At 45.9% G+C, this 24,677-nt stretch overlaps 1 protein-coding gene across 3 annotated transcripts in view; it reads left to right on the plus strand.

Annotated features, from left to right (window-relative positions):
* The window catches only part of EIF4E3 (eukaryotic translation initiation factor 4E family member 3), a 148,238-nt gene that overhangs the window by 95,215 nt on the left and 28,346 nt on the right, over positions 1 to 24,677 (plus strand). For 2 of the 3 annotated variants that reach the window (XR_010842506.1, XM_067043630.1), the window contains one exon: positions 1,628 to 3,125. The exons of the other annotated variant lie outside the window; for it this stretch is intronic. Coding sequence is in view for 1 of the 2 variants with exons in the window: in XM_067043630.1 (XP_066899731.1) it covers positions 1,628 to 1,668 (41 nt within the window). In the remaining variant the exon portion in view is untranslated. Of the gene's footprint in view, positions 1 to 1,627; positions 3,126 to 24,677 lie in introns of those variants that run through there. 3 annotated transcript variants of the gene reach the window in all.

Raw genomic sequence — 24,677 nt, forward strand, 5'->3', positions numbered from 1 at the left:
ACTGCTGTCCCCACTCTCGGGGTCTTAACCCACCAGCCCGTCCTGCGAAATTGGAGAGTGTAGTTCCTAAATACCAGCAACGGCCATGTTGTTCACTTGATTGTCCAATGGCTCCTCCACATTAAGTCAATTCTCGTTTCTAAGCTGTTAAGACCGTCAGTAACCCTAATCTGCCTGATTTTCAGTCTGACCGACCATGAGTCCCATTTGTACACAGTACAAATTTGATAAACCGGACTACTTTTTGGAACTTTCTCATTGCTCTGGAAGGAAATGTGCTTTTCCTTACCTAAACTGAAGGCTTGTTTTGCTGCCCAGAGGCTAAGGTGCGGTTGCTATAGTTTGACCAGTTCATACATAGTGCAAATTTTTTTTACCATCTTCATTTAGACTTCCTTCAACATGTTATGGCTTATATGTACTCCCAGTGGTAAAATGGAGGAAGAGGAGTTCATGGCCTCTGAATATATGTAAAGCCCTTTTTATTGCACTGATTATTTCCTGAGCAAGTGCTAAATGGCTGTGCAACTTGGCCAAATAAAAATAACCTGTATGGCTGAGAGTCAACAGATTAGTAATAGAGTATGACATACACTGAGCCATGGCAGCAGGAAAAGTCAAGGTTAAATTTCCTGCTAATAATGGTCATCATCAGCATCGAATAGGGCCATGATAACTTAAAAATAGTTTAAAATGGGACACATTGTTGAAATAGGGTTTTACATTAAATAATACGGTTCATTCAAAAACCCCAAGGCGAGTGAACTTATTTCTTTTGGAAAAGATTTCTGGCTCTAGGTTTTGCAGTGGAATTTGTTAGAAAATGCTCTTGGTGCATTACCAGAGACATGCTAGTTTTTTTCATTGGCTCTCATAGAAATGCAAGTCCCTTTATTTTGTCAACACTCAGGCACAGGAATTTCAGCATTTGTTTGGTTCTTAAATCTCTTCATGATACCATAGCAATGAAAATGCTTTGTTTCTATCATCCCCGAGGACAGATGAAGGCTCATGTACCCCAGGGAAGTTTATGTCTGGCTGAGCGTAGTGACGCCACATAGCACCAGGTTAAGAAAGCCTTTTGTGGAATCCATCCTGAGTATCTTGTTCTACTCCAAAGAGAGGATGTGGAGAAATACTTCTTCCTTTCTCCTCTGAGCTCATCGGGAAGGTCCAAACCCAATGATAAAATTGGGCAGAGGAGGTAAATTCATCTTTCCCCATACAATTGGACTTGGATAACCAGCCTTCTAAACTGAATAGGTTCTCTTTTTTTTCAAAGTGGGCAATCGTATCCTAGCTTTTCAAAGTTCAGATTCCAGCTCAAGGAATTGGACATTCTCACACGCCCTCCAGAAGGTAACTGGTTTCTTAAAATATTAGTAATGCCATATTCAGATACTTTAGCATCCACCAAAACAACCACTGTAAATTGAGAAGGTATGATGACTGAGAGAAAACACCAGTGTGTTTTCACTTCCCAGTGAAACACTGACACTGGGGTCTATGCCTGTCTTGTACTGCTCTGAGTTGAGTTTCGCAGCCTGGATTATGCTAACATTTCAATTTCACTTCAGGGCTGTAGCCGTGGCACTAGTGGATGAGTAAGCTATGGTTCATTATACAGGTGATGGAAGCAGGTGTCAAGAGAATGTGATCAACAGCTGAGGCCTTTGAAGTCTTCCCATACCAAGTTTATATCCTCAAATTGCTTCACGTACGGCTGTGTGGCTGGAGAAGATGATTCCAACATGATTATATAAACATAAATCCCAGGACCTCCACACCCCAAGGATGTATGACACACCTTGACATGCCCAAGGGTTGCTGCACCCTTAGGATCAGCAGCTCTTAAATGCCTGCGTGTGACTGAGATTATCAAGATCTGGCACTCGAAGATTATTCCATGTAGAAAACATTTGTTGGCTGAAGATACATTGCTGTCTGAATCCTATCTTGGTAGCCAAAATTTTACCTTTTTCCACGATCACATTTTTCTTCAGACAGCACCAGGGTAATGTGAATAGGGGTTGGAGATTTTGAAACACACTTCAAATGCCTGGTTTTAGACAGGACCTCTTCTCCTGCTTTTCAAGCTCATTGATCCTCGCCGTGACACACCACATCTGGTCGTGTCTCTCCCAGTCTGTTTATGTAACAGAGCATGGTGTCAAGTGGTACTGGATTCTGGCACACAGTCATCAGCCAAAGAGATCAGAAAATCAAATGTTATTTCTGAAAACTGCAATAGCAGTGCCAGTGTATTTTTAAATTTGTTCAGACTCTTTTTTTTTTTTTTTTCCCAAGAAATAGAGGTGTTGATTTTAAAGGCTTGTACTTTTAAAATTTCTTGTTCAAAGAATCGCTGTACCCACAAACTGGAGGGCAAAGCGTTTAGTTGCTCAAGTGAGCAAATATTTATTGAATGGTTACTTTATGCCAGGCACTCTGTCTGGCACCATATTCGTTTTCGGAGCTGCACAGGAGTGAGAGAAACTAAGTCAGACATTCAGCTCAATAAATGGGAATTGTGCGCTGACTACTCCATATGCTGAAGACTTCCCAGTTTGTGACTCTAGCCCTCATTTCTCCCTCCCACCCCAGAATCGGTGTGTCTGATGACCTTCCAGTGTCTTCAGCGGGATGGCCGGTAGGCATCTTACACTTACGTGTGCACTAGAGACAGAAGGTAGAACAGAGATGACCAGGGCCTGGGGGGAGGAGAAATGGGGAGTTAGTGTTGAGTGGGTCCAGAGTTTGTGTTTGGAGTGATGGGAAAGTTTGGGAACTAGACAGTGGTGATGGCCACAGCGTTGTGAGTGTGCTTCATACTACTAAATTGAACACTTAAAAGTGAGTGCAGTGGTAAATGGTGTTTGTGTATTTTGCTGCAGTGAGCACAGCACACATCCGACACTAACCTCCATTTCCACTCCCACACCTGTTTTTCCTGCCATCATCTTTATCTCAGAAAATGACACCTCTACTCACTTTTAGGCTCACGTTAAAAACTTGGTGTCATCACCATTGATTTTCTCACATCCAACATTGGCTCCATTCTTGTTGTTGATTTATTATTTTTATTGACAAGGTTTATAGGAACAAATTAAATATTTAAAACCAGATGCCAGTTATTAAGTCTCATTTAGTTGTTTATTCCATTCATTTGTATCAAGTATACCTTTCTCTAATGTCTTAATAACTTTATCAAGGAACGAGTCAGGGCTTCCCGGGTGGCACAGTGGTTAAGAATCTGCCTACCAATGCAAGGGACACAGGTTCGAGCCCTGGCCCGGGTAGATCCCACATACCGCGGAGCAGCTAAGCCCGTGCGCCACAACTACTGAGCCTGAGCTCTAGAGCCCGTGAGCCACAACTACCGAGCCCACGTGCCACAGCTACTGAAGCCTGCGCGAGCTCTAGAGCCCGTGCTCCGCAACAAGAGAAAGCCACGACAATGAGAAGCCCATGCACCGCAACGAAGGGTAGCCCCTGCTCACCACAACTAGAGAAAGCCCGCACGCAGCAACGAAGACCCAACGCAGCCAGAAATAAATAAATAAATGAATAAGGAAAGAAACAAGTCAAACCTGTGAAAACACCCGTTAACAGTCAACATATATCATTTTTATATGTTTCTGTTCTATGATGCAAAGATGTTTTAAACACTCTTGCATAAGCAGCATGTTTTATTTTAAAATTAAGAGATTGTCTAATAAACTGGTGAAGACAGTTAATTTAAAAGACACAATTAGTCTCGTTCAGTACTGGTCCATATGTTGATCACCTAGAATCCTGCCTTGGCTCCATTCTTAAAACCAGGTAGGCGGCTCTCCCTTCAAAATACATCTAGAATCATCCACTTCTCATGACCCCCACCTCAACTGCTTGATCCACATCATCTTTGGCCTGGACCTCAGTGGCCTCGTAACTAGTCTCTTGCCCTCTTGCCCTCCTTGAATTCATCCTCCACACGTAACTAGAGTGATTTTTACACATATGTTCAATCATGCTGTTCTTCTGCCCACTCGCACCATCGCTTTCCCATCACAGCACAGTTCAAACTCAGAGTCTTTCTGGCCCCAGAAAGACCCAGAAATGGTCTAGACTCTGGCTACCTTGCTGAACTCATCTCCTGTCACTGTTGCCCTCGCTTTTTTTCAGCCACGCTGGCCTCCTTGGCGTTTCTGGAACACGTCAAGCACATCCCTGCCTCAGGGTCCCTGACTAGATGTTTCCTTTGCCTACAGTACTCTTCTCCAGCTAGCACCAGTTTCAGCTCAAATGTCACCTCCTGGGCGAGATTCCGGGCCATCGTCTAAAATAGCATCACCACCTCCTACACCATTTTCTCTCACTTTGCCCTGCTTTGTTTATCTATGTGTTCTGTTGATTTTCTTTTCCTCTTTCACCAGGATATAAGTTCCATGAGGGCAAGAATTTTTTTCCTGGCCTTAATTCCTCCTCTCTTCTTAGGTGCAAAATGGGCCTGTGATTCAGGTCTGCCAGACAGATGCCTTTTGTTTACTGCCTTATCCCCAGTAGCCTGGCATTTGTGGTTTTTCAGTAAATATTATATAATCTGCAGGGCACATAACTGTTTTTCCTGTCATTCTTAGTACATTAGTTGGGCTGTTACAGAGAATTGAGTTATCAAATAAATTCCCGCTTGGGAATGAATTACATTTTCACTCTTGCTATGTTAAAACCTTTAACTTCCGGGCAAAGGAATTTTAGGGCGTGAGGTTACTAAAATGTAACATTTCAAAAAATAGTAAATTTTAGGCAGTTTGATTAGATTTGGGAGAACATAAGAGCAGCTCAGGGCAAATAAATGTAATTCCAAAACACATGGTTGAGTCGATGGTATTCCCTCTCGGTTCTTTGGATTAGGAGATTCAGAGATGTTTCAACAAAATGGAGCTTCTGTCTTGCTTTCTCACTTTAAAGTCCAAGGCACAGACCTCAGGTGTGGCTGCATGCAGGTGCTGAAAGAACTTTTCGGGTTTTTTGTTTGTTTGTTTGTTTTGCGGTACGCGGGCCTCTCACTGTTGTGGCCTCTCCCGTCGCGGAGCACAGGCTCCGGACGCGCAGGCTCAGCGGCCATGGCTCACGGGCCCAGCCGCTCCGCGGCACGTGGGATCCTCCCGGACCGGGGCACGAACCCGCGTCACCTGCATCGGCAGGCGGACTCCCAACCACTGCGCCACCAGGGAAGCCCCCATCCTAAGCTCCTGATTGCCTATCCCTCGTTACATGCCGTTTTCATAATGCAGCCCGGAGAAGTGGGAAATGCCGGGCTGTGCCCCAACCCCCCCAAGCAATAGGACTTTTTGAGTAGTAATAAAAAAGAAGAGGGAGAAATTTGTCCGATTCTCCTTCCACAGTCACATAGCCACTGCCTTCTCCAGTTTTCCCTTTGACTGGGGATCTGCAGCCTGTAAGTGTTGATTTAAAGTGAAATCTCTAGGGCTTCCCTGGTGGCGCAGTGGTTGAGAGCCCGCCTGCCGATGCAGGGGACACGGGTTCGTGCCCCGGTCCGAGAGGATCCCACACGCCACGGGGCTGCTGGGCCCGTGAGCCATGGCCTCTGAGCCTGCGCGTCCGGAGCCTGTGCTCCGCAACGGGAGAGGCCACAGCAGTGAGAGGCCCTCGTACCGCAAAAAAAATAATAATAATAAATAAATAAATAAAGTGAACTCTCTAAATGGTAACTTGTGCAGCCGCCTCAGGCTGTGCAGACAGAGCCCTTCTCTGCAGAAGGTTCCAGGCCGGTGGCTTCTTTCCAGCCCTAACCCTGCACATACTCATAACCCAAAACCGACTGAAAGTGATTGAAATGCAAGTTTTTGTTGAGCTGAGATGCTAAATTCAGGATCGGGAGCATATGGATGGCTCCATATTTGTTTTCTGCATATCTGATGTTAGCAATTTAGAACATCACTGGGACGCTCCCTAGAGAATTTCAGTTCTGTAAATGAAACAATTATTTTGGCAGTTTGGGAAAGATATATTCATAACTTTCATGGTATTTAAAGGGGAAATACACCTTCCCCGAGTCCCTTTTTCCCTTGCCAGATACGAAGAATGAAATCAGAGTGCAGAGGGAATAGATGGCATAAAGAGAAAAATTGACAGTGAGTTTGCTGCCTTCACAGTTGGATTTCTGGGATTGACAGTGAGACAGGAAGTAAAAGCGTTTCTCCAAATCTGAGCACAGGGTAGTTGTAGAGAACACCATGCCTGGGCATTATGTTCATTCATTCACTCATCAGCTGTCTTACAAGCACCTCCTATGTGCTCTTGGTAAAGTCTTAGATTAAAATGCCCAGTGCTTGCCCTTGGTAGCTGTTGACAGTCTATAATACTTTGGTTGCAAGTCACAGAAAGCAACTTACAACAAGCTTAAGTGAAAAAGAGAAAATCATTGTAGTGATGAAAGGGGTGTCTTGTGGAACCCAAATCAGGGAACTCCTAGAGGTATCAATAGGACCTGGACCCAGGAATTAAGAGCTGCAGGACCCAGGCAGTCTGTGTCCTGTCTGTGTCCCTCATCTTGCTTACTTGCTGCATTTTTCTCTGCCTCCTGCTCTTTCATTTTTCTCCATCCACAGAGCAGAAAATGGCTGTTCCACAGCTTTTGAGTTTTCAGATCTGTCCACATTTGAGAGATCATCCCAGAAGGAAGAGAATCTCTATCTCAAAGCGAAATGTCTGGAATGGAAGCTGATTGGCTTAGTTTGGTGAGGTGTTTACTCCACATCCAATGAGCTATGGTCAGTGGGTGGATTTGTATTCAACCTGTCACTCACAGTGTGGTCCCTACATCAGCAGTACTGGTATCATTACATTGCGTTAGTGATGTGGACTCTTGGACCACCTCAGACCTGTCAAATCTCCACGTTTGCCTGATCCCCAGATCATTGGCATGCACCCTGAGCTCTGAGAAGCTTTGGCATCTAATGTACGGTGGCTGCCCATGGTCACTCTGTAGGAGGAGGGCAGATAGGACGGTTGCTGTGAGCTGAGCAGACAGCCCAGAATATTTCTATGAGAATAACGTAAACATGCTCAGCTCTGGAGGTTACTTTCTGAAACATTAGCTCTTAAGAATAGCTGTAGAGGAGAGTGACTTAGAAATTTGTCCTGTTGTAAATGAAACGTTCCATGTCTATGTGATAGTTCTAAGTCATTGCTTGATTGTCTCTTCTCTCCTCTGGAGCTGTGGCAGCCTTCTCAGAGGGCTTTTCTGATCTCAGATGACGTCTGGACAGTTCACGCTCCCCAAGCTGGCCATGGCGTTGGTCAGTGAACGTGGGTAGCTAGCTCTGTAACTATGATTGATCATGATCTTGTAGGAAATGCCCTTAGACAATGAGCCACGAAGACCTGGATTCCTGGCCTGGACTTTCCGCAGTGGGTAGCAGGGCAGGGGAGAAGGGCCAGCTTTTACTGTGAGTCTTAGAGTGCTAACGTAGAAGAAGACCATGCCCGTCTTCTTGAGAATCTCTCTTTCCCTGACACCATTTGCACTCCAGCACAACCCCTCTGTCACGGATCCTCGAGTGGCAGGCTTGCGGCCAGCTCTTTAGTCTTAGCTTCTCACCACCTGAGTTGTGTTTTAGGACCACAGACCACATCTTGTATTTTTTTTCCTGTCCCTAGGACACCCAGTAGGTGCTCACTGCATGCTTGAGAACACTCAGAGCATCACATCTTGAATGAAAATGGACACTGACAAGGGTCCCTTTGCTGTGCTTTTGCAAAGCCATCTACTTACGCTCAACCAGGCTCCCCCAGCTGCTTTCACTGGAGGGTCTGAGGCAAGCACTGGGTGCTGAGCGCCCTGAGCTCAGGACAGTGGAGGAGAATCAAGGCAACAGGTCTAATTTCACTCCCTATTTATATCCGAACTTTATGTTCACCCCAGAATTGTTTGCACACCTTAAAACAAAATACATTAGGGCTTCCCTGGTGGTGCAGTGATTGAGGGTCCACCTGCCGATGCAGGGGACGCAGGTTCGTGTCCTGTCCGGGAAGATCCCACGTGCCGCGGAGCGGCTGGGCCCTTGAGCCATGGCCGCTGAGCCTGCGCTTCTGGAGCCTGTGCTCTGCAATGGGAGAGGCCACAACAGTGAGAGGCCCGCGTACCGCAAAAAAAAAAAAAAAAAAAAGACATTAGAACCGTAGTACGTGTGTGTATACAAGTATATAAACATGGAGATTGCATGTTCAGAATTTTTTTTTTCTGATAAGGATGTTTGGTTAGAAAGTCTGTAGACCCCTAGTTTAGGGCTATAGTTGAAAAAAAAATTTTAAGGCAGCATAAAACTTTCTTTACTTAAACCCATATGTAGTTTGCCACATGCCAGACACTGTTCTGCGTGCACGACAAATATTAATGTATTTCGGCTTCATAACCAGTCCACGAGAGTAGGTACTGTTCGGATCTCATTTGTGGAAACGGAAGCCCAGCAAGAAAGTGGAAGCTGGGAAACACACCCAGGCCGGCTGGCTCCAGGGTTCAGACTCTCACACGCTAATTAGGCTGTTCCTTCAAACAAACTCTGACGTAGAGCCAAATGCACAAAACAGATAAGCGGAGTGGAGAGGAGCTTCTTGGCCTTCCCCTCAACCCTTTCCCTCCTCCTCTCCTCAAACCTTTTCCCCATTTCCCTGAGGTGCAAAGTTCCCCCAGGGAGCAGTTTGCGAACCATCAACCTAAGCCAACCTGATCATTTTATGAGTTGGGACTCACTTCTCTGGTGGTCAAGTGGTGCTGTGTTTTACCCTAGGTCAGTCAGCTTCTGCATGGCCAAACTGGGAGAATGTCACTTCGAATTCAGGGGTCTTTCTGCCTCCCCAGATGACACACGTAGGGGGCTGAGTGAAGTCAACCTTTCTCCAGAGTCTGTATCTTCAGGAAAAGCTCCCTTCCCACCACCTCCTTTTTAGAAAAGCACATTTAGAATGCATGGGTATCCTTGCTGGGTTATAGTTCTTTCTTTCTTTATCCTTGTTGAGTGTTGCACGATTTACCTTCCTGGTAATTCTTTTTGCTCAATTCATTGATGTCACCAAGTTTGAGATTCGAGCTTCCTTCAGGCAGCTCCGTTCGGAAGAGGCCAGAGTGGGCTGTAATGAGACGCAGTTGTGAGGCTGAGGGTCCTCTCGGGCTGAGCTGACCTTCCGTGGCTGCTCCTGCTGACCTGGCTGGGCTGGGAACGCCACAGCGCGTACCGGATCCTAGTCGCCCACGTGGAGGTTCAAGGGACAGCCCAGGACCAGTTGGACTCGCTTGCACACACTGTGACAGCCCACTTAAAACAATTATTTGTGACTTGCGCTTGGCTGTCAATGGAGCTTGAGAGTATTGATCCCAACTGATTGCCGAGGACCCGAGTAAAGTGAGAGGGTAATTGACTGCCGTGTCCCCCATCGATCGAATGCCGCAGTTCATCACCACTGAAATTATTTTCAAGTACTTCGGTTTATCATTCCTAATAAATATAGAAATTGAGTAATCAAAATGACTTACATTCACATCGAACCGAAGCTTTTAAGGAAGTGTCTATGTTTAAGTGAGTCCATATTCTATGCTGGTTTTGCAGTCAAGCCCCCAGGGTGCATCCTGACAGCGCCGGGGTAAAGCCGGGCTTTAGGAAAAAGTAAAGCGTCATCTCTCGGAAGCGGGAATCCCCGTCACCGGCACTTTTCCAGTGACGTCATGTAATCGTGGCCCCTGGGATTTCAAGGAAGTGCCCTGTTACGTAGTCACACTGTCCGTCTTACCCTGGACAAAACAAAAAAGACCCTTTCCCCGGAGACAGCAAGACTTATTTATTTCACTCCCCTGGCACTGTTCATAAAAGCACAAGCGTTGTTTTCACAATTACAGCAGAATTAGTAGTCATGTTATGAAAGTAATCATTAGCCGTGTTCGTATAGGTTCTATGACTTTTGCCCCTACAGTACCTTAGAATCATATTGCGTTTTTGTTTTTTGTTTTTGTTTTTGTTTTTGTTTTATTTAAAGATTGCTTTAAAGGACGATCCGGCACCCTGTTAAGCAGGTGTCTTAAGGGTAGGACTGAGAGGCTAGTGTTTGCTTTGGGAACCGAGGTTCTGTAGCACAGCCCCATCCAGTAGAGATACAGCCATAGACGTTACTGAAAAATACCATGAGATGTAACATCTTGCAATAAAAACTGCAGCACTTAGAGAGAAAGTGGGGAGAGTGGGGTGAGGGGCATAACACTAAAAAGTTTGTCAGTGACGCATGAAAAAAAAAAAAAAGGAACGTAGTCAAAACAGCCCAGTTTTGCATATGTTCACTGATTAAGACTGAATGAGTAGTAAACTACATATTGCATTTTACCTTGGAAAAGACCTGGCACTTGCTTGGGAAAGTAGCGTCCACAAGCAGTGGGTGGCTGCCTGTGAGTTATGGTAAGTGGTTGAAGGAGGGTTATCTAAAATTGGATGGAAAGTTGTAGTACCAGATGTGGGTGCGTGTGATGTGTAATCCATGTGGTGAACTGAAGTAGCTGGTAGATGTTTGAGGTCTGTGCATGTGTGAGCGTTTTGTGTGTTCCCAAGCCACTCAGTTCAGCTGGGTGCGGTTTTCTGGGTTCACCTCGTGTTCCTTGCAGACATAAGTAGACACCTTATTTGTGTTATGCTAAAATCACATCTCAACATATCAACGGCGTTGGAACAAAGTCACATTTTCAAAATAAGTGTAACTTACTTTGTGTAAGTTATATACAAAAGGACAATACATATATAATATATACTTATATTGTATGTAAATATATTTACTGTATATATAACAATATAGCTACTAGAACCGACTGTATAATAGGAGACACAAATATGAGCCATATATGATTTAAAATTTCCTTTTAGCTGCGTTTTAAAAAGTAAAATGTAACAGGTGAAATTAATTTTATTAATATATTTTATTGGGCTTCCCTGGTGGCGCAGTGGTTGAGAATCCGCCTGCCAATGCAGGGGACACGGGTTCGTGCCCCGGTCCGGGAAGATCCCACGTGCCGCAGAGCGGCTGGGCCCGTGAGCCATGGCCGCTGAGTCTGCGTGTTCGGAGCCTGTGCTCCGCAACGGGAGAGGCCACGACAATGAGAGGTCCGCGTACTGCCAAAAAAAAAAAAAAAAAAAGATATTTTATTTAACCCAGTATACTCAGCCTTGCGTTATTTCAGTGTGTAATCAATATAAAAAAACTAATGAGATACATTGTATTCTTTTTTATACTAAATCTTGGAAATTGTGTTTGCCTTTTACACTTACAAGCACATCTCAATTCAGACTAGTCACATTTCAAGGGGTCCATAACCACATATGGCTCATGGCTACCATATTGGATGGTGAAAGTATAGAGTATAAAAATATTGGACAGCAAGGCTCTAGAGAATAAAAAGAAACTGCAGTGTAAAGTGGAAATGCATTGTAGGGTGTAGGAGCTGCCTCTTTTTAAAAAAAATTTATTGAAGTATAGTTGACTTACAATGTTGTGTGCTCATTTCTACTGTACAGCAAAGTGACTCAGTTATACATATATATACATATACATTCTTTTTCATATTCTTTCCCATTATGATTTTTCACAGGATATTAAATATAGTTCCGTGTGCCGTACAGTGGGCCCTTGTTGTTTATAGGATCTCTCTCTTTCTGTTGACCAAAGCTAAAGATAAGGCCCATACTCCAGAATTTAAGATAGATAGATATATATATTGTTGTTTTTTTTTTAAGAGGAACTAAGACTGTGTTTAGAAAACAGATCTCTGTGCCTAACCCACGTTACAAATCCACTTCATTTATGCCTCACTTTTGATAATAGTCATTTAAGTGTCAAAGCACAGTCTGAGGTGGTCATACAAACGTCACTTGCCTTTGTGTTTTTCTCCAGGCCAAGAGCCAGCTCTATAGATCTACTGCAAATGCTGAATTAACACGTTTGGCCGATAGTAAATACTCAATAAATGCTTCCCGAGTTCAGTTTAACTCATTTGTCAAGTTATCATCTGCCAGATAGTGGAAGTCCTTGAATGGCAATATTGAAGGACTAGAAACATTAGATCAGAATTTTTTTCATTGTGGCGTATGTCTCTTATCACCCCATTCATTCACTCATGCTTCCACTAAGCACTGATTGACCACTTCAGCCTCATCTCTCACCACGTCCACTCTCATACACTGTGCCTTGACTAGACTGAGTTTTTCAGTTCCCCAAGCACACCATGCGCTGTCCTCCTTAGCCTTCTATATCTGGTTAATTCCTGCTCCCCTGCTCAGGCCTCAGCCTATGCATCTTTTCCTGACCCCGTCTAGGTCTGAGTTCCCAATCTCTCCGCCGCACCAATGGTACCCTCCACCTTCAAGGCCCTGTGCTATCATTACTGCTTTCTTTTCCATCTCTGGATTAGCTTATGAGCTCTGCAAGGGCATAGATCTTATTTGTTGTGCTTGCCTGCAGCTCGCACACCTTTACGGGGAGAGTTGGAGACCCTGAAAATATTATGGACAAGCCATGATGGGACTCGGAATGAACCGTGCGTGGAAGACAGGTCAGATTACAAGAACCTCTGGGCTTCCGCGCTTCCAAAATAATCCTCATACAGCAGTCAGAGGGAATGTTTTGTTAACACTCTCGCTGAAATCCTTTCAGTGGTTCTTAGGATAAAATCCAAAGTCCTAATTATCACACAGAAGGCCTTCCGTGGTCTAGCCCTGGCCCATCTCTCCCCCTTTATTGCATATAGCTTTCATTGTCCCTGGTTCTTCACCTCCTCTGACCTCCTTCCCTGTCCTCGGGCGGGCAAGCTCCCTCTCCTCCCTCCAGGCCGCTGCCTATGCTGTTTCCCTCCGCCTGCAGTACCTTCCTCCACCTACAAATCTTCACGTATGTGGCTTAGTCTCCGGGTTCTAGCTCCCGGGTCGCTTCCTTCCCTGCCCGCTTTAACGACTATGGCTTTCCTCACTTTCTCTATCTCGTCATCCCGATTTCTTTCTTTCATAAAACTCCTCTCTGCAGGTGATAACGTTGATGTATTTGTCTCGCTTTTTGTCTCTCTTCCCCGTTAGGGCTTAAGCGTAAGCTCTTGAAGGCCGGGCCCTGACTGTCTTGTTCACAGCTGTATCCCTGGCACCTGGTGTATTAGGTCCCTGGTAGTACTTCTGAATGAATGAATAAGGTTGTATTGGGTGGGCACGGGCGGGGAGGGTCATTTGAACCCGTGAAAGAGAGGGTGTGAGATCTAGCTTGGGATCGGGCGGCATTTTGTCTCAGTCTGGCTACCCCCATACACACACCCTAATGCAAGGATTCCTGTACAGGTTTCCTTGGGAGGTGATACTCAGAAACACTGGCAAAGGTAGCGGAAAAGTGAGTAAGGCTGGGGCCGTCAGCCAGATATCAAGGGCGTTGCCATTGCGGTTACCGGAGCTTCTGCTGGGGGCCCGTAGAAGTCAGAACGCAACACGTGCCTCTGTGTGATGCCTGGAGAGGGTGCCGCCGTTGGGTGAGGGCTGTACCTTGCGGGGAGTTAATTCTCTGGCACTTCTGGCCCCCGGGGTGGAGCGGGCTTCAGCTCCCACAGTCAGCGCGTGGGCCGCGGGAAGCCTGCAGGGGGCGCCAAACCAGATAAGAGCCAAGGAAATAAGAGCCGGACGCCACCAGCACCTACTGCACGTGCTGATGGGCGAGACCCAGCCCACAAAAGGGGAAGGAACATCTGGATGGCAGATGATAAGTCAGGCTTGGGCAATTTGAGCAGGCATCGCCTGCAGGATATCCAGGTGATAGCCAGTGGGCTCCTGCAGACATAGCTGCAGAAGCTCAGGGAGACCTTGTGGCTACATAGTGTTTGACGGTTGTTGGCTGGTGAGGGCATGCTCAAGCCATGGGGTTGGACGAGGTGACCCTTTACTGAGCCACGTGACAGTATTTGCCGTCGTCGACCATTTCATTTGTCTCGAAGTGATCTTTTCGTGTGTCCTTTACGACCTCGCCACGCTCTTCTTACCCTCGGGGAAGAAGCTGCCCAGAGGCTGAACAGAAGCGATTCAAGGTGTAGGTGAGAGTGAAGGAAGCAGGTGTGCGAGCTACAAGCAAAGGAGGGAAATGATGGATTCAAGTCCCTCAAGTCCATCCTTGAAATCAAGAATCTGGATTCTGAGGTTTCTCTTCAGCCAGTAAACACCTATTTTCTGTTGTATTTCAAAATTTAAAGGCCTTGAAGAGTAGAAGGGATGTGTCTTCCTGTTGAGCAGGAGCCAGGGAACGCAGGATGGGGACCATCACAGATCAGCTATGTTGTTAGCTGTTGCCAATAACAGGTAATAACAAAATGTTGGTGGCATTTAAAGAAGGGCATCTGTTTAGCTCACATGTCTGCAGAGCGGCTGGGGGTTAGGTGACCGAGGCTGGAGCTGGCTGGGGTGGGGGGTCCTCTCCTCCTCCTGGGGTCCTTGGGCCACTAGGCTGGGCAGTGCCAGAAGCACACAAGAGAACATGTCCAGTCTTACAAGTGCTTTTTGAGCCTTTGGTCGTGTCATACCTGTTAATATCCTGTTGGCCGAAGCAAGTCACGGAGCCAAACCCCAAATCAAGATGTCCCTACTCTATCCATGGAACTGATGGGGATAGGAAGTGAGTATTCCTGAACGGTACTCTGATCTACCACGTAAGAGGGGTCAGGGAAAAAAAGAAAACAAGGGAGCCCACATCTAACTTCTTTCCTGGGCTATGCAGCATGATATTTCTTTCACTCTTGAATTTTCCAAGCCCTAGCAAGGGTGCTGTTGATTTGGTTGTGGTCACTGGTGTGAGTGGATTAGACAGAACTGGTTACAAGGCTTGGCTGCTCAGAAGAATCCAGATAGGGATTTCAGACAATTAGGGGAAGACCCACCTCACAGGGGACGTTAGCTTTGAACCCCAGTCTTTTCATGGCAGCATCAGGGGTGTAATTTGAGAGGCCTTGCAACTTCTGCCTGCAATCTCACTCTCCGCATGGCTGAAGAGTTGACAGAGGAGGAATCAGGAGACATAGGGAGAATCAATGACTTATTTAGAACGGTTGTATCTCGTCTTTTATCACTAACATTCACAATTCTGTATCTTCTGAATCTTAAGTTTGTTAATCGGCATGAGGAAAGGAGATAAAGACACATTGATGCAATTACAGGGGGTGAGCCAGTAATTATCATCAAAGAGTACAATTGAAAACACATTTTATTTAAATATTTATCTTAGAGAATTGCGGTTTGCGAGTTTACAGTGCTCCTAGAGAGCGCAGCGGTTTGGGAGACAGTGACCTCTCCTTTCTGGTTCTTTTGATGCCTGTCAGAGCCTGGAAGTTTTCTTCCTGGAATCCATCTTCCCCAGCAGTGCCAGGCACATGGTAATGACTTGATACGTTTTCATGGAGTGAATAAACTGTAAAATTGGAACAGAACAGTCCATGGAGATACGAAGGATATGAATGAAATGACATTTAAAAGAATCTTGAGTCTTAAAGGTAAAAAACCCTGGATTCTTCCGGCTTTGAATGGGACTTAAATTCAAGAGTATGTGATTTTGTACAATGTAGGGATTGTAAATACCCCCAAATTACATAAATAAGCTTTTTCTTACCCCCTGCAACCTCAGGTACAGAATTTTGTGGGCTGTTCCAAATAGAATAGTTCTATGCAGAAAGGGTTTTGTTCTTTGCATTATATATTTTTTATTGACAGTTGAGATGATGCAGGGCTGATTCCTATGTTAAGAAGGTGTCAACTACTTGGTTAATTACATTTATCGCCCAGGATTCTTTATCTGTTCATAGCAACTGAGTATTTGGAGTTTTTGTGTGTTACGTGTATATTTCCCTCGTGGGCTTTTATATTTATGTGAAACTGCTAATGTGTTGCTCTCTAGATCATGAGCAATGGCCTTCTGACAGCTCTGTTCACTAGTCAGCCTGGGGGGAGGAAAAATAAAAGAAAACACATTGATATAGAAACAGAGTGTGAGCCAGCAATTACTATCAGAGAGCACAATTGAAGCCACATTTTATTTAAATATTTATCTTCTGAATTGATTCATACAAAACAAGAAGCCGTTTTTTTAAATTTTTATTTATGAATGACTTCACCGGCAAAATTTGAAGAGCAAGATCGCTGTCTGAGTTGGGTTTGATGCAGCCCATGGCTTAGAGTACAGAGAGTTAAATAACACCAAATTATTCATCGTGATGTATCATTAAGATTGCTATGTGTGAATGTGTAGAAAGATGATAACACCGTGCAGCTGTTCACTTCGGAATCCCAACTTTGCATAGTAAGAGGAAGAAAAAAAGCTGATAGATAACTTTTAGTACCAATAATAATAATAGCAAATGTTTAGAGATGCTAACCAAGGGCCAATTGTATGTTATATATTAACCCTGTGAGGTGAGTACTGTTACCACTTTACAAGTGAGGAAGTAGGGGTGCAACGAGATGAAAGGATTTATTAGCCAAGTTCACACCAGAGTGTGGGATAGGACTTCTGGGAGTCCATGAGGGAGACCCCACTCCTTGCCAGCTCCACTTCCTGTTTGGTACCTCTCGATGGAGATTGACCACTACAGCCTACGCATCAATGGGAGCGAATTTGGGTCCTTTGTCTTGCAAGGACTTCAGTGATGGCAATTCCAAAAAGCTTCCGACTAGCTGGCATCCCTTTCATTAGCCCATCTGGGAAGATTAGGCCAGGAGAGCTCTGATGATGTGGGGACGCACCACCCATCTCCCTCCTTCCCCCAACAGAATTGTTTGACATTCTGCCCCCTGACCTCCCTTCCCCCCACCCCACCCTATACACAAGGGAAGGACTGCTCACCTCTGACAGCGGGTCATGGACCAGAGCTTATTTGCCACTTGCATTAGATACTTCCTGGACTGTATACTTTTTAAAAAATTGATCCTCTATCATTAGACCTTGAGTTTATTTACAATTTGCCAATGGTATCAACACTGCAAACATCTCTGAGTGGACAACTTTGCCTACTTATCTTACTGCTCTTTTAGGATCCATCCCTGGTTGAGTCCCTGGATGGGTGATCACTGGGGGAAGTCTCTTTATATACTCTGTGTTTGCCCTCCCAAAAGTTTGAACCTGCTTAAATTCCAACCAGCAAGGAGAGTGAGGGCCACTCCTGTTGTTGTTACATGTAATGCAGTGATGGAGCGAAGTAGGTAGGTCATTGAACGTTTGGATTCAGCAATAAACAGCTACGTGAGTGCTGTTTGTTCAGACCTTTGTTGTTATGGCAGCAATTAATTTGGCAAAACAGAGAACTTTAAGAAGAAATGCTATCAGTTTACAAAGTTGTGGGTAGAGAGAAATGCATAGAGCAGCAGATTAAAGGAGCGCCAAGTACTGTTTTGTGTGAGCACTTGGGACCAGTGGGAGAAACCCAAAGCAAAATCTGAAAAAGAAATACGGGCTTATGGAAGGGAACGTGAAAGAGGAACACTAACTGTAGATATTGTATAGGAGAAGATGGAGAAAAAAATGAAGTTACAAATAAGGGAAGGGAAGATCCACCTTTCTATGGCACACATTGGAAGGAGATCTACAGACCAGCTGGGTTTAACCACTTTTTGCTATTTAAAGAAGTCCTGCCTTAAAACAGCGCGGTGTAGGTGCGGCATGACTTCATTCCAGGGACTGGTTGGAATATTCATTTTGCTAAGTATACCCAGATGTGTTAAAACCTGGACACTGACTCAAGGGAACCAAACTCACAAGAGACTGATGTATAAAACCAGAATACAATTCACTTTTCATACTCTCTGTAGCTACAAAAAGCATCACATTCTTATGCTCGCTGAGCTCTGTATTGTCTCCCCAGGGGCAGAGCTTCGTGGAAAGCCATATTAGGATTAGAAGGTTGCTTCATTAAACATGGTCATAGGAAGGAAAATTAGTCTTGTGACTTTAGAGGATGGTGCATTGAGACCATCTTAGAGACACATGATTGGAAATCAGACTTCAGTTGGCTTAAGCAGAGGCAGATCTTGTTTGCTCATGGGATGAGGAAGTGAAAGGGTTCTGACCCAGTTGGATCCAGGAGTTCAAACAAGGTCATCTAGACTCTGCCGTTTAGTGCACGGTTGGGCTGTCAGCTCTCTGTTGGTAAGGAGATGTGTCTCTTCTAATGGCTTGGCCCTTGGCCAGTGCTCAGTGAGGATTTGTTGAATATCCAGAGAACAAGTTCTTGAGCCAAGACACTTTCTCCCCAGACAGTTCTAGAAAGTAACTGCTAAATTTTGTTTCTCTGTAGAAACGCTGTAGAGTTTCCCCAATCTTCTTGATGCTAAGAATCACTTTACTATCCATTCCTAGCCCTTTCTCCTGGAGAGTCGATGCAGCAGTTTTGGTAGGAGCCAATAACGTGTGTTTTTAACCAAAGGCGCAAGGATTCCTATGTTTAGGAGGGGAGTGCCACTGATGTAGATAGACACTGATCAGATTTTAACGTGCATGAGAATGACACGGGGATCTTGTTAAAATACAGGTTCAGATGTGGTAAGTCAGAGATGGGGCCCAGATTCTGCGTTTCTAACAGGCTCTGGGGTGATGTTGATGCTGCGGCTCTGGGGGGGACACACTAGGAATCACTGACCTGCAGGCCCGTGGTCCTCAACTCGAGCCAGTTTTATACACCAGAGGACGTTAGGCAATGTCTGGACGCTTTTTTTTTTTTTTTTTTGCGGTACGCGGGCCTCTCACTGCTGTGGCCTCTCCCGTTGCCGAGCACAGGCTCCGCACGTGCAGGCTCAGCGGCCCTGGCTCACGGGCCCAGCCGCTCTGCGGCACGTGGGATCTTCCTGGACCGGGGCACGAACCCGTGTCCCCTGCATCGGCAGGCGGACTCTCAACCACTGCGCCACCAGGAAAGTCCCACTCCAATCTTTGCTTCCGTCTTTGCGTGGCCTTCTGTGTCTGTACACAAATTTCTCTCTTTTTATAAGGACACCAGTCATTGGATTTGAGCCCACCCTAATCCAGTAGGACCTCATCTTTTTTTGTTTTTGAATTTTATTTTATTTATTTTTTATACAGCAGGTTCTTATTAGTTATCTATTTTATACATTTTAGTGTATATATGTCAATCAAAATCTCCCAGGACCTCATCTTCTGCAAATAAGTTCACATTCCAAGGTACCAGGGATAAAGACTTCAGTATATCTTTGGGGAGAACACAGTTCAACCCACAACAGCCACCAAACTTTGCTTTGTATCTTACTTTTTTCACTTAATATGTCTTGGGTATTGGTCCATGTCTGTAGCTAGATCACTGCCCTTTTGGTGGCTGTGTAATATTACAGTGTGTGGATACACCAAAATCTTTAATCCATCCTCTGTCAGTGGATGTTTAGAGGTGTTTTTTTTAGTTGTTTTTTTTTTTTGCAGTACACGGGCCTCTCACTGCTGTGGCCTCTCCCGCTGCAGAGCACAGGCTCCGGACGCGCAGGCTCAGCGGCCACGGCTCGCGGGCCCAGCCGCTCCACGGCACGTGGGATCCTCCCGGACCGGGGCACGAACCCATGTCCCCTGCATTGGCAGGCGGACCCTCAACCACTGTGCCACCAGGGAAGCCCAGATGTTTAGGTTTAACAAACCTTCTGCCATTTTGTTGTCATTTCTGTTTCTTCCCTCTTAGTTTTAGAGAATAATTAAGCCACATGGGAAAATAAATTACTCCTCATATATCCGTATGTCTAGATTTCTGAGAGTCAGGAATGACCGATAAAAACCTATCGTAGAGAATCCAGAAATCTCTTTTCTTTCCCAGCTTGGAGGAGCACAGTTTCACAAACTCTTGCCGAGTGATGACCTTTAGGTTCTCAACCTTGGCTGGATGTGAGCACCACTTGGGATGCTGCTAAAAAATACAGATTATGGGGCTGTACCCCAAACCATCTCCCAAGGAGATATGGCCCTGGGAGACTTATTTTTAAGAAACTACCCAGTGACTCTAGTAGATAATTCAGATTGAGAGCCCCCAGGCTATGTGCCTTGAATTGTGTCAAGTCCTGGGAAGATGGGATAGATACAGTTCAGTCCTTGCCCTCAAGGAGCCCATGGTCTCTTAAGGAAAACAGAACCTTGAGCAGATTGTTATGATCTAAATCAACACGGGGAGCCGAAGAGCCGTCAACACAGCCCCAGGTATAGAGGTTGGACGGAATTCGAGGCAGCGAGGTGATGCCTTCGCTGAAAGTTGTAAGGTGAGTAGTAATGAGCTGAGCAAAAACATAGGAGAAGGGCGATCTAGGCAGAAGGCTCAGAGTGAACAAAGGCGCAGCGCAGAACGACGTGTGATGTGTTGGGAGAACCTCCAATCTGTGGGTGTCGTTGAAACATGGTGAAGGAGGTGGGAAGGGAGGATGTGAGCATAGGGAAGGCAGCCAATGTTACATCACAGTGCACTTCTGTATCCCTCCTGGTCCACTCAAGGCTAAAATGAAGTAGCAAGTTGATACGTGCGTGGACCCCAAAGTCCCCTGAGGCAGACTTGCTCACCCAGCAAGGCAAACGTAGAAGTCTGAAGAGGCTGATAAAGTGTCTCTCAGTGGTACTTCTGACAGCCTGAGCTCTGTGACCAAGATGGTGACGGAGGAGAAGCCCAGAGCCAGTAAACATCAGTGCAGAAACAATGAAGAAGAGCAAAGGAGTGAACGTGGGAACAGCATCCCTTACAATCCCATCCTTGTATTTTAAGAAAACTTGATGATGCAGAACTTGGGAAGAGGCTGGAGGAAGGTGAGAAGCAATGAGAACCGTAGCTGCATGGAGACTAGCCATCTGGAGCCGAATCTGCCTCATCAAACAATCCCTAACTGGGTTTTTTGGGGTTTTTTTTTTCCCCTAATTGTTTTTAATAAGGTACATAAGTTATGTTTGGCTTCCTTTGCTCTGCGCAGTCTCCCTGTTGAGACTGTTGTTTATTTTTTTCTGAAACAGTAAGGCCAATATAACTGAAAAGCAGTGAATGTCTTCACCTCCGAGTGACTGGGGCAGGTAATTACGAGCTCCTTCATGGAGGAAGGGTGGTGGTTTTTCTTCTTCGTGTTGCAATTTTAATAAAGAAGGAGTTGGTAGAGGAAGACGAGCGCTGGTGAAGTTCCAGTCTTCGTTTGTCCTTCCATTTATGGAAAAGAAACGTTGCAGACGCGAAGGGGGCAGGGACAGAAACACCTGTGTCTCTGGCTCACCCACCTGACACAGTCCCTGGTACTTAGAGGACACTTGGTAAATAATTGCTGACGGACCATCCGGAAGAGGAGCAAGGACAGAAATATTCTTGGATCACCAACTCGGCAGCAGGAACCCTAGAAAGATGGTCACAATTGCCCCGTTGAACTTTCTCCTGTAGAGTCGGGGACCTTTTTTAAGGGACCAAGATTGGCAAGTGGGGAGTAAAAAGAGGAGAGTTGGGTGTCCTGGGACAGCGTACTCGGGGTCAGCATCATGATGTAAAGGCAGTACAAAGATGATACAAAAAATTTTAAATAGTAATTTTCAGGGAGAAACAAGGGAGCGGTGTAGCGTACCAAGATGGAAGAGTGACATTTCCAGAGCTAGGAAGAGATGGAAAACTATTAAGCACCTGGAACATAATCCTCAAGACTATAGGAGGGCCAGTGAAGTGGGGAGGGCAAGCAGGAATCGTCTTGCACAGGATATGGGATCTCAGACATTTTCCTTTGGCTGCTGCTTCCGGAGCACATGCTACTTGTCATGTAATGAGCGAAATGCTTCGCATGTGCTGGAATGTTTACACCTCCTGGGCACCCTGTGAGATGTGTTCGAGAAACCCCAGTTTACCAATGAGGAAACAGATTTTGGAGGCTGAGAAACTGGCCCAAGATCCCACAACAGTGGCAAAGCCAGGCCCTAAACCCAAACTGAGTTGACTCCAAAACCTGGCCCCTGATCTCTGCACGTTATTTACATCCCATTTTACCCAAACTTCTCAGCTCATCTGCCGATTCCGGCAAGGTGGTTCCTTCTAACTGATTCTGTGCCTCCTTCTCATGATTTCCATATTGGCAGTATAAAAACGGATCCCACTTTTAATAACACAATAGCAAAATGTCCATACGTGATCGTATTCGTTCAGCAACATCTTTTTAGTGCTGCAGGGAAATCAGGATGAATGGGATGTGGACCCTTGAGAGACTTAACTTTTAGCAGCTGGACCAAGGACTTGGCACAGAGAACCAAGTCGCCTGTGATTATGCAGGTAATGATAGCACGTTCTCGAATGCTAGCTGTGGGCCTGCATATTGCATCACACTTTCCCTGTGCAGAGAGGTGTGCAGGCAGCCAGCCGCAGGAGTTCAGGTGAGGGAGCCGTGGCGTTAAGCTGGTGGCATCACAGAAGACTTGATGGAAGGGGCGACGTTGAGCGGAGGCAGGTGAGGTCAGAGAACAGATGGACAGGGCGCGAGGGCACTGGTGGGGGGGGGGATTCGGAGGAGGTGCAGGATACCAGAAGGGAGGGCTTGGGGAAAGGTTGACCAAGGTGTGTGTCCCACCGGCTTACTGCAAGCTTGAAATGTCAGGCTAAGGAGATTGGGATGTAATAGATGACAAGAAGCTGTGGAAACCTTTAGCCGTCTTTTTTTAGGAACCCAAAGAAAAGGATGTTTGGAAACGCACAGGGAATTGGGGGAACGGCAAATTGCCCTGTGTCTTGTACGCCTGCTGGGACCGCTTCAGTTAACAGAGATAGGAGCTTACTCCAGACTGCCTTAACCGTAAAGGGGTTAGCCGGTTACAGTAAGTCAAGAGTCCAGAATGAGGTTGGTGGCTTAAGACAGAGCCAGATTGGAAACTCAAGCCAGCCTGTGGGGTCTGCGTCACGCTCCGTCTCGTGGTTTCTCTCTCTCCCCTGTAGGTTTCTTAGGTGGCTCCCCTGGCCCGGCCCAAGCCCTGTCCTCTCAGCAATATTCCTTACAGGAGTCGATTTCTTTCAACACAAACGCTGTCCTCTTGGAATCCAGCCTCTCGGCCCAGGGAGCCTCATTTGCCCATCTTGGAACCAGTCTCTGAGGCCGCAGAGTCACACGGCTCTGCTGAGCTAACCCTGAATCCCACGCCTGGGGTTGGGGGTGGAGTCAAGCCCACCTGCACCTCGAGGACTTGAGAATGGAAGCGAAAAACCGGGGTGGTGTTACCAGAAGGAGGAGGAACGTCGGCCTGGCAGACGAACGCATCACACGTCCACGACAACAGCTCTGAGGAACCAGGCAGAAGGGCCATTGGGAACGTCTGGTGATGCTGTCAGTTCTCTGCGGCTCAAGGAGCAAAAGTGCCCTCCAGGATCCCATATGCGCTGCTCGCTCTACTCTGGTGGCTGGGCCCACAATGGGATTAGCAGTTGCTAAGAGGAGGCCTCAGGAGGAGGGAACGCGGAGTGAGCTGGGGAAGCGGAAAGCCGATTGCAGGAAGTAGGAGTTGTGGTTTCTCCCTGGGTTTCGGAGCTGAGAGCCAGAGGAAGCAGTTGATGTATTCACTTCTGTAGCGTTAGGCCTGCAGTTGCCAAGTCAGGGTGAAATTTGCGTGCCTGAGTTTCCATGCACAATGTTCTCTCATGCAAATAGAGTTGCTGCAAACACACATCTGCCCAACTTAGGAATAAATCCTGTATTTCAGCCAGTCTGCTGCTGAAGGCCAGGAACACCCAGGCCTTCTTCTGACAGGGGCACTGATGGGAGAAGGGTGGGTCTTCTTTGCTTGACCCAAGTTACCTTTGAGGGCCAGGACTTTAAGGGAAAGGGAGTGGCCCTTCTTGGTCACAGATGGATGCTGGTGAGCACTTTTTCCAGAAAGTAGTCTAGAAGTCATCCACATAGGCTCTGGGACAACCCACAGCTCTTCAGAGGGTCTGGTCTAAAGTGCATCTCCCTAGAGATCCATCCCTAGCCTGATCCTGGCCGCTTATAGATGCATCTGGGGAGGTTTTTTAAAAAAAAAACAATACTGGCGGTGTTGGGAAGGGAAGGATTGGGAGTTTGGGATTAGCAGATGCAAACTACTGTATATAGGATGGGTAAACAATAAGGTCCTACTGTACAGCACAGGGAACTATATTCAATATCCTGTGATGAACCATAATGGAAAAGAATATGAAAAAATATATATGTGTATAACTGAATCACTTTGCTCTACAGCAGAAATTAACACAACATTGTTAAATCAACTATACTTTCATAAAAAAAAAAAAACAGTACCAAAACCTAGGCTGCTATTAAATCGAGTATTTTAGTTATTAGACAGTCCCCCTGTCTTGGGTCTCAATTTCCTGATCTATATAATTGATGTGGCTGGGCCACTTAATTCCTCTTGGTACTGTCTGCGTGTAAGTACCCTGAGATTTGAATTTCTGAAACGCAGCCAGCCCATCTGGAGGATCCCAAGAAGTCATGGAATCATCACTTGAACATCAAGTATGCAGACCTTCCTCGACTTCTGGTGGGGGTTACGTCCCAATAAACCCATCACAAATTGAAAATACTGTGAGTTGAAAATGCATTTAATACTCCTCACCTACTGAACATCACAGCTTCGCCTAGCCTCCCTTAAATGTGCTCAGAACACTTACGCTAGCC

This window comes from Kogia breviceps, chromosome 10, assembly GCF_026419965.1.
Source record: "Kogia breviceps isolate mKogBre1 chromosome 10, mKogBre1 haplotype 1, whole genome shotgun sequence".
Lineage (NCBI taxonomy): Eukaryota > Metazoa > Chordata > Mammalia > Artiodactyla > Physeteridae > Kogia > Kogia breviceps.